Source organism: Triticum dicoccoides, chromosome 6B, assembly GCF_002162155.2.
Source record: "Triticum dicoccoides isolate Atlit2015 ecotype Zavitan chromosome 6B, WEW_v2.0, whole genome shotgun sequence".
NCBI lineage: Eukaryota > Viridiplantae > Streptophyta > Magnoliopsida > Poales > Poaceae > Triticum > Triticum dicoccoides.
In genome coordinates, this window is record NC_041391.1 from 599,645,387 (window position 1) to 599,654,344 (window position 8,958).

General features: G+C 57.2%; 1 protein-coding gene and 1 pseudogene across 1 annotated transcript; one reads left to right on the forward strand and one right to left on the reverse strand.

Annotated features, from left to right (window-relative positions):
* The window catches only part of LOC119321314, a 10,574-nt pseudogene extending 8,984 nt beyond the window's left edge, over positions 1–1,590 (reverse strand).
* Positions 1,591–2,849: 1,259 nt separating this feature from the next.
* On the forward strand, positions 2,850–4,333 carry LOC119326804 (metalloendoproteinase 3-MMP-like). The gene has a single exon (XM_037600406.1). The coding sequence runs from the start codon at positions 3,021–3,023 to the stop codon at positions 4,143–4,145; it is 1,125 nt and encodes a 374-aa protein (XP_037456303.1). The 5' UTR covers positions 2,850–3,020; the 3' UTR covers positions 4,146–4,333.
* The last annotated feature ends 4,625 nt before the right edge of the window (positions 4,334–8,958 follow it).

Below are 8,958 nucleotides of genomic sequence, written 5' to 3' on the forward strand. Positions count from 1 at the left end.
GCCGGGCGGCAGCGGCGGCTTCGGGCCCCGCGGGCCGGATCTGGGCCACGCGAGCCCTGGCGGCGGAGGAGAGAGAGAGGGGTCGGCGGCGGATGAGGTGGCGGCATGCGATAGGGCGAGGCGGCGGCGCTGCTGACGTGGCACGCCCTGATTGGGCCGGGCGACGTGTCCGGCGGACATGTCCGGCGCGGATGGACATGTCCGGCGGCGCGGGGAGGAGTTTGCTAGGGTTTGATCCGCGAAAATGGACGGGGAGGACGTTTATATAGGCATAGGGAGCTAGGAGAGTCCAAATGAGGAGCGGTTTTCGCCCACATGATCGTGATCGAACGACCGAGAGCATGGAGGGGGTTAGGATGGGTTTTGGGCCAATTTGGAGGGGTGTTGGGCTGCAAGACAAAAGAGGCTTTTACGGTTACCTGGTTAACCGTTGGAGTACCAAACGACCTCCAAATGGCACGAAACTTGACAGGCGGTCTACCGGTGCTATACCAAGGCCGCTTGGCAAGACTCGGTCCATTCCGGGAACGTTGAACGCACGCACACAAAAACAAGGTCTGAGAGGGGCGACGGGCGCGCGCGAGAGGTCTGGACTCCGATTGGACAATGGAGAGAACCGAGAGGACCCGAACGGATGCAAGTTTGAAAAACATGCAGATAAAATGCAGATGATGACATGATAAAATGCAACATGCAAGCACATGCCATGGCAACGACGGCGAGTAACTGGCAGACATCTGGCGCATCGAATCCGGGGCATTACAACTTTAATGTGGTTTTATGGCTTCAATAACCTTGTTTATTTATGTGTCACACATATTGCTGCAGAAGTTGTCGTACTGCAGCTTTTTGGTTTTGGCTAGAATAGTTCTTTGAGTTGGCCAGGATACATATATTAGTTGGCCAGCATGCAAATTTAGTTTGACAGTCAATGTGTTCAGTTTTTGTTAGAATAGATGTTTTAATTTCCCACGATGCATATATCAGTTGCCAGCTTGCATGTTCGGTTGCAAAGTCCATGTATCCAGTTGGATAGAATAGATGTTTTCAGTTTTCCTAGGATGCATATATCAGTTGGCCAGCATGCATGTTCAGTTGCACAACCAATGTCTTCAGTTGGCTAAAATAGATGTTTGAATTTTCATGGATCTATATATCATTTTGGCAAGGATGCATGTTCTGTTGCACAGCCAATGTATTTAGCTGGCTAGAATAGACATTTTCAGTTGGCCAGGATGCATATATCAGCATGCCCAGGATGCATGATCTGTTGTACAGTTAATGTTTTCAGCTGGCTAGAATAGACATTTCAGTTGGCCAGGATGCATATATCCAGTTGGCAAGCATGCATGTTCATTTGGCTAGAATCACGTATTAGTTGGCCAGAAAATATGTCTTAGTTGACTTGTTGAACACATAAAAGGGGCGGGGGAAACACTTTTGAAGCAGCTTATTTAACACATTCAGGTGGGAGAAACTTGTTTGGCATGCATCAAGTAGTTTTTGGCTTGTTTAACACATCCAGCAGTAACATCAAGTAGGCTGGTGTGATGTGCCAGATTCACCTCTTTTTTGAAGCAGCTTCTCCATGGATTTGTCCTAGATCCATGGAGAAGGGGGTTTACATATGCAGTAGAAGAAAGGGGGAAGTGAAGAGGGGCAGAGGGAGCTTACCTACTTGATGCTGCTGCTTGGTATGGCTCTGACCACCCTGCCCTTAGATCTTCTTTTTTGAAGCAGCTCCTTCTTCTACTTTGGGGCTCCCATGACGACTGTGTAGGAGGAGGAAGAAGGGCTGGGGGCGATTCTGTTGGATGTCCCTCCTTCTGGCGTGCAGAAGAAGAAGAAGGCAGTGTGGGAGGGGCTGGGGCGAGCGGGCGAGCGGGCGTGGGGGCGAGCTGGGGACAGCTGGCCACGTGGGGCGATTCTGTTGATGGACGCTCGATCGGTCTGTTCTGGTGGCCGCTCGATCGGCCGGGATGGTGGCCCCTTCCTTTTGTGTTGCGCGGGAGACGGGGGTTATCTTTTTCGGCCAGCCGCTCGATCGTGCTAGTGGGCAGCCCACTAGACGCGTCCTTGGATATTTGTGTGCTGCCCACCGCGTAAACGACCTTCAAGATCCGTCATCATCACGGGCTTCAAAGCCAAGAACGGACCGGCGGTTCACGCAGAAAAATCCACGACGACCTTCGCATACACTAGGACAGAACCATTCCTTTCCCATTTAACAACAACATGGCTTATCTTAATCAGTCTGTTACTAGAAAGTTGCAATAATTCAGTCTTTTTGAAAGTGCAAGAGTTGCTCATGTCATGCTAATAAAGCACTCACCAGCAGAGCATTTGGCTATGGAACGCCCTGATCCGCCTGCGTTCCCACTCACCACCCATCTCTCTCTTTCAACCGTCGTCCGCTTTGTGGTGACCTAGAGCAGGAAGGTAGGCCACCTGCACACACCTAGAACTAGAACTAGAAGGCATCAGTGCTGATTTCTGATTGACGAGTTGCCGATTCAAAGACGCATGTTTCGTCTGCTTCGCGGCCGGTGCAAGTTTGGAAGAAAAGATCTTCTTTTCCATCCGATAATCTCCACGCAAAATGATATCCAAAGCCAGCATGACCTCAGCCTCGGATCCTTGATATCTTGCGTGTAGATCAATCTGATGGAAGCTGCTTCAATTCCGGGATAGCTAGTCAAGGCTCGATCGGGTCGGGAGCGAAAGGCGCTGCTTCCAACCCCGGAGCCGTCATCTGTCACGTCGACACTCGACAGGTTGACAGCAACATGCGGCGAACACAAGGCCACATATCCATCCATACTTGACCGAACGAAAAACACCAACTCGGACATTTCGTTGGAACCCAAGCGGGGCGGACGTTTCCCGCCTCTCGGCCATCTCCGCGTCCCGCCGTGCTGACCCAGCTGCGAGCGAGCGAGCCTTAAAGCTTACGTGACAGCAGCCTGGTTTTCTTGCCCCGATCGTCTGTTCATCTCATCTCAAGACTTCGTCGATTAGCAATGGGCAAGTCGGGTTCTCCTTCCCTTGTGTTGTTGTTGGTTGCTGCCATGGCGGCGGCGATGGTGTTCGTCGCCTCGCCGGTGGCGGCCTTCCCGGTGGCCGGTTTGCCGGAGGCGGAGCCCCCGTTCCCGAACCCGTGGCTGGCGTTCCAGAACCTCTCCGGCTGCCACATGGGCGACGAGCGGGACGGGCTCGCGAGGCTCAAGGACTACCTGAGCCACTTCGGGTACCTCCCGGAGGCGCCGTCCTCGTCGCCCTTCAGCGACGCGTTCGACGCCGACCTGGAGGCGGCCATCGCCACGTACCAGCGCAACTTCGGCCTCAACGCGACGGGGTTCCTGGACCCGTCCACCGTGTCCCAGATGGTCGCCCCGCGCTGCGGCGTGGCGGACGTCATCAACGGCACGTCCACCATGGACCGGAACGCGTCGTCCGCGGCGGGGCACGGGCGGCACCTCTACACGTACTTCCCCGGCGGGCCCATGTGGCCGCCGTTCCGCCGCGAGCTGAGGTACGCGATCACAGCGACCGCGGCGACGTCCATCGACCGGGCGACGCTGAGCGCCGTGTTCGCGCGCGCCTTCGCCCGGTGGTCCGACGCCACCACGCTGCGGTTCACGGAGACGGCGACCGAGTCGGACGCCGACATCACCATCGGGTTCTACGCGGGGTCGCACGGCGACGGCGAGGCGTTCGACGGGCCGCTGGGCACGCTAGCGCACGCCTTCTCGCCGACGGACGGGCGGTTCCACCTGGACGCGGCGGAGGCGTGGGTGGCCGACGGGCAGGGCGACGCGTCGTCCCGCCCGGGCGCGGTGGACCTGGAGTCGGTGGCGGTGCACGAGATCGGGCACCTGCTGGGGCTGGGCCACTCGTCGGTGCAGGGCGCCATCATGTACCCGACCATCAGGACGGGGACGAGGAAGGTGGACCTGGAGGCGGACGACGTGCAGGGGATCCAGAGCATGTACGGGACGAACCCCAACTTCAAGGGCGTCGCGCCGACGTCGCCGTCGACGAGCAGCCGGGAGATGGACAGCAGCGCCGGCGCCGGCTCCCGGCCGGGCAGCCGGTTCGTTGCGGTAGTTGCGGCGGTTGGCCTGCTGCTGCTACTGTCACTGTAGACTACCTGGTCCTTTTGCCTGCCTCCGTGACGGTCACGCCACGTCCATCTCTGCAGGCTGTGCCGATTGCTAGTTCGATTGGCCATTGATATTTTTGGGTAGATTCTTCTGTACATACTACTGTAACTGGCATTGATTTTTAGTATACAGAATAATACAGTAGATTACACGGATCACATGGTTTATTATTTCAGTGTCAAACTACCTGGCGTGTGAAGTAAGTATGAGCTCTCTTTAGTTGGCATCAGGGCACTGTTCAACGATCATGCCACAAGTAGATTATGACGAGTCGCGTGAATGGCATACACTATTTCTGTAACTCCGTCCGGCCAAATGGTAGTTGCTGCTGTTGGTCGGGGTTGACCTCTGGGTGCCGTATCAGGCTATCAGCAACAGCGACTCATGATCCCGGCAGGCGTCTGTCCTATCCGGGAGAGAGAATTTCGAGGTATCGCCGGAAAAAATTCTATGCTTTGTTAATAGTTTGTTTGGTCGCCCATCCACTTGGTCCATGCACGCATTAGTATAACCTCATGACTTCCTTTCGCAATTCAGAAGTACAGTTGACGTCCATCAGAATACCTACCCAGTCACCCAGACCAGACAAACATCAATGAGAAAAATAAAGCAGAAAAATTCTGCGCTGGGAATGTTCGCTTCCTAGTCTTATGTATCGAACGCTCACGTGCAGTTTTGGTTGGGTAGTTGAGCAAGGAATGCACAATGAATGTAATATGAAAATATATGTCACAGTCATAGTGAATATAATGAAGCTCCGGCAAATAATAATAATAACTGTGGAAAGATGATTTGCAATACAATAATCATTGTATTGATGGGGTGCTGGTGCACGTATATATAATACAAGGGAAGGCCTCTACCTCAATTATACAAGACTAGGAGGTGGGCCACAACTCCAATACACGTGCAATACAAAACACATACTCAACACCCCCCCGCAGTCGAAGCGTCGCCGGAGACACAGAGACTGGACCGAAACTCTTCGAAGACGGGAGTAGGCAATCCCTTAGTCATCACATCAGCAAACTGTTGCGACGTCGGCACGTGGAGAACTCGAATATGGCCAAGGGCAACCTGCTCGCGCACGAAGTGAATGTCGAGCTCAATATGCTTCGTCCGTCGATGGTGCACCGGGTTGGCGGAGAGGTAGACCGCGCTGACTTATCGCAGTAGACAAGAGTGGCCTTGTGAACATCACAAAAGCAACTCCTGGAGCAGCTGACGTATCCAAGAGCACTCGGCCACGGCGTTGGCCACGACGCGATACTTTGCCTCGGCGCTGGAGCGGGAGACCGTGGGCTGCCGCTTCGATGACCAAGAGATCAACGAGGGCCCAAGGTAGACGCAGTAGCCTGACGTAGAGCATCGCGTGTCGGGGCAGCCGGCCCAGTCAGCATCCGAGTAGACCACGAGGTCGGTGGAGGCGGAGGCCGCCAGGGTGAGTCCTAAGGACATGGTGTCGCGTATGTAACGGAGAATACGCTTCACCAGAGTCCAGTGAGAGTCACGCGGGGCGTGCATATGGAGGCACACTTGGTGAACAGCGTACTGCAGGTCGAGGCGAGTCAGCGTCAAGTACTGTAAAGCACCGATAATAGAGCGACAAAATGCTCCATCGGAAGCGAGAGACCCCTCCAGAGCAGAGACCTTCGCCTTCGTATCGACGGGAGTGGGCGCCGGCTTGCAGTTAAGCATACCGGCACGCTCAAGGAGCTCATGGGCATACTTCTGCTGATGTAGAAAGAAACCGTCAGCCCGGCGGATCATCTTGATACCGAGAAAGTAGCGTAGGGGCCCCAAGTCCTTGAGGGCGAACTCATCACGAAGACAAGCAGTCAGCCGCTCAAGGATATCGGGGGTGGACGCCGTGAGGATGATGTCGTCGACGTAGAGCAGCAGATATGCAGTGTCAGCTCCCTGCTGATACACAAAAAGTGAGGCATCGGAGCGAGTGGAACGAAAGCCTAGAGACTGCAGGAAGGCGGCGATACGCTGGTACCAAGCCCGAGGCGGCTGCTTTAACCCGTACAGAGAGCGGGAGAGCAAGCACACGAAGTCGGGGTGCTCGGTGTCGACGAAACCAGTAGGCTGCTCACAGAACACCTGTTCGGCGAGATGACCATGCAAGAAGGCGTTGGAAACGTCCAGCTGATGCACAGGCCAGGCGCGCGAGACGGCCAGCTGAAGGACGGCGCGGATCGTGCCCGGTTCCACAACCGGGGCGAAAGTGTCGGTGAAGTCCACGCCCGCGCGCTGTCGAAAACCACGAACCACCCATCGAGCCATGTAGCGCTCGAGAGAACCGTCTGGGCGAGTCTTGTGGCGAAACACCCACTTGCCAGAGATGATGTTGGCACGAGGGGGTCGCGGAACAAGCTGCCACGTGCGGTTGCACTGTAAGGCGTCGAACTCCTCCTGCATCGCAGCTAGCCAGTGGGGATCCCGAAGGGCAGCATGAGCGGAGGTGGGGATGGGTGAGGGCGTCGACGTCGAGGCGGTGCACACATACTCATCGACGGAGTAGCACGTACTGAGCCGAAGCACTCCTTCTCGGGCACGGGTAGTCACGCCAAGTGACGGGGCAGCAGGGCCGGCGGGTGCCGCGGCGGCAGGGGCCACGGCGGCGGTGGCATCTGGTGCGGCAACACCCGGTGCGGCGGCTGGGGCCACGGTGGTGGGGGCACCTGGTGCGGCGGCGGCAGAGGCCGCGGCGGCGGCGATGGAGGCCGCGGCGGCGGCGGAGGCCGCGGCGACGGGAGCTACGGGCGAGGTCGAGGTCGAGCCCGTCGCAGGGGTGGCGGCGCCAGCCGGGGTGGCGGGCGGGTTGCCCACCGACTCGACCTCGTAAGAGGGAGCCGGGAACCCGGGAAGTGGCGGTAGAAGGCGTCGGGCCGGGAGGGGCCGCCGGGGGGTGCCGCCGCGCATCGCTCCAGGTAGGGGGCGCGGGGGCCGGCACCGAAGAATCCGCAGCCGGAGGGACCTGAAAAAAGGGAACACCGTCTCGACAAAGTACACATGCCGCGAGGTGTACACATGATGAGTGACAGGATCATAGCACTGGTAACCTTTGGTGTTGGGAGGGTAGCCAACGAAGATGCATGGGACGGATCAGGGTGCGAGCTTGTGTGGCGTGGTGGACGCGATGCTGGGATAACAGAGACACCCAAAGATGCGGAGACCATCATAGGACGGTGGTGTGCCGAAGAGAAGGTGGTGAGGAGCGTAGTTCCACCGAGGACGACACGGATGAATGTTAACTAAGAGGGTGGCGGTGGCGAGGGCATCGGGCCAAAACCGAGCGTGCACGTTTGAGTGAAAGAGTAACGTGCGAACGCAGTCATTAAGAGTGCGGAGAATGCACTCGGCGCGGCCGTTCTGCTGTGAAGTGTAGGGGCAAGTTAGACGGAAGATGGTGCCGTGAGAGGCGAGAAGTGTGCGAAGACCAACGTTGTCAAACTCTTTTCCATTATCAGTTTGGAGTGCAAGTATGGGGCGATCGAACTGGGTGGTGACGTAGGAATAAAAGGCGGTGAGTGTGGCTAATGCATCGGATTTATGACGAAGAGGAAAAGTCCACACATAATGAGAATAATCATCTAAAATCACCAAGTAGTAGATATAGCCTGTGTTACTCGCAACGGGAGATGTCCAAACATCACTATGAAGTAATTGAAATGGAAAAGTGGAAACTAAGGACGACGCACTAAAAGGAAGACGAACATGCTTGCCTAAGCGACATGCCTCACAAGAGTGCTCGTCGAGCTTATTACATGAGAAAGAGAAACTCCTAAGAATTTGACGTAACACGGTGTGGTTAGGGTGACCCAAGCGAGCGTGCCAAAGGTTAACGCCGGCGGCAAGGGCGACAGGTCTGGAGGTGGAGGCGCTGGCGTGCACGGGGTAGAGCTCATCGGGACTGTCACAACGGTGAAGGACCATCCGGGTACGGGCGTCTTTCTTAGAAAAGCCAACACCGTCAAATTCAACAGTAAGTGGGTTCTCACGAGTAAGATGATGAACAGAAACTAGGTTCGTGACTAATTCTGGTGAAACAAGAACATTGGACATATTGATGGGTGTGGAAGTGGAGGGAAAACTAGTGCTACCGATATGAGTGATAGGTAAGGAGGAGCCTTTGCCGACGGTGATACGAGTGGGTGTGTAAACGGGAGTGGAGGAGGTTAGGTTACCGGGATGAGCTGTCATGTGCGCGGTAGCACCTGAGTCCATGTACCAGTCGCCTCCGCCGATAGAGCTACTCGGCCACGGCGCGGAGTGCTGGGCGGCGAGGAGGGCGGGGTCCCATGACGTAGGAACCGGCGGCGGCGAGAGGCCCCCGCAGGGCGGCGCTGAAGCGGGCGAGCCATAACCACCGAGGGGCGGTGGCACAAGGAGGGTATCGTAGCCGGTGCCGGTCGACTGGTAAGGCACGCCGATGGACCCCCGGTGGCCTGCGGGGAAAGCCTGCCGGTAGTGCGTGGCCCACCCGGCGCCCTGGGGCGGCTGCTGCTGGGGAGGCGCGGATGGCGGCAACGGGTAACACCAGCCCAGAGAGGCCATTGACGGGGCGGGCAGCAGGGCCGCCGGCCATGGGTGGGGATGGCTGCATGTGGGTGACGTCGGATGCGTCGTAGGCGGCGACCGCGCCGTATGGCGCTGGGGCCGCACCGGAGGGCGCTGGTGGCGGGACGTCAAAGGCGGCGGCGGACAGACCGGTGAACGCCATCGGCGGCGGCGCGGAGGAGTCGTGCAGCGGCGGGGTAGCGGCGGCGGCGGCGTGGAGGAGTCGCGC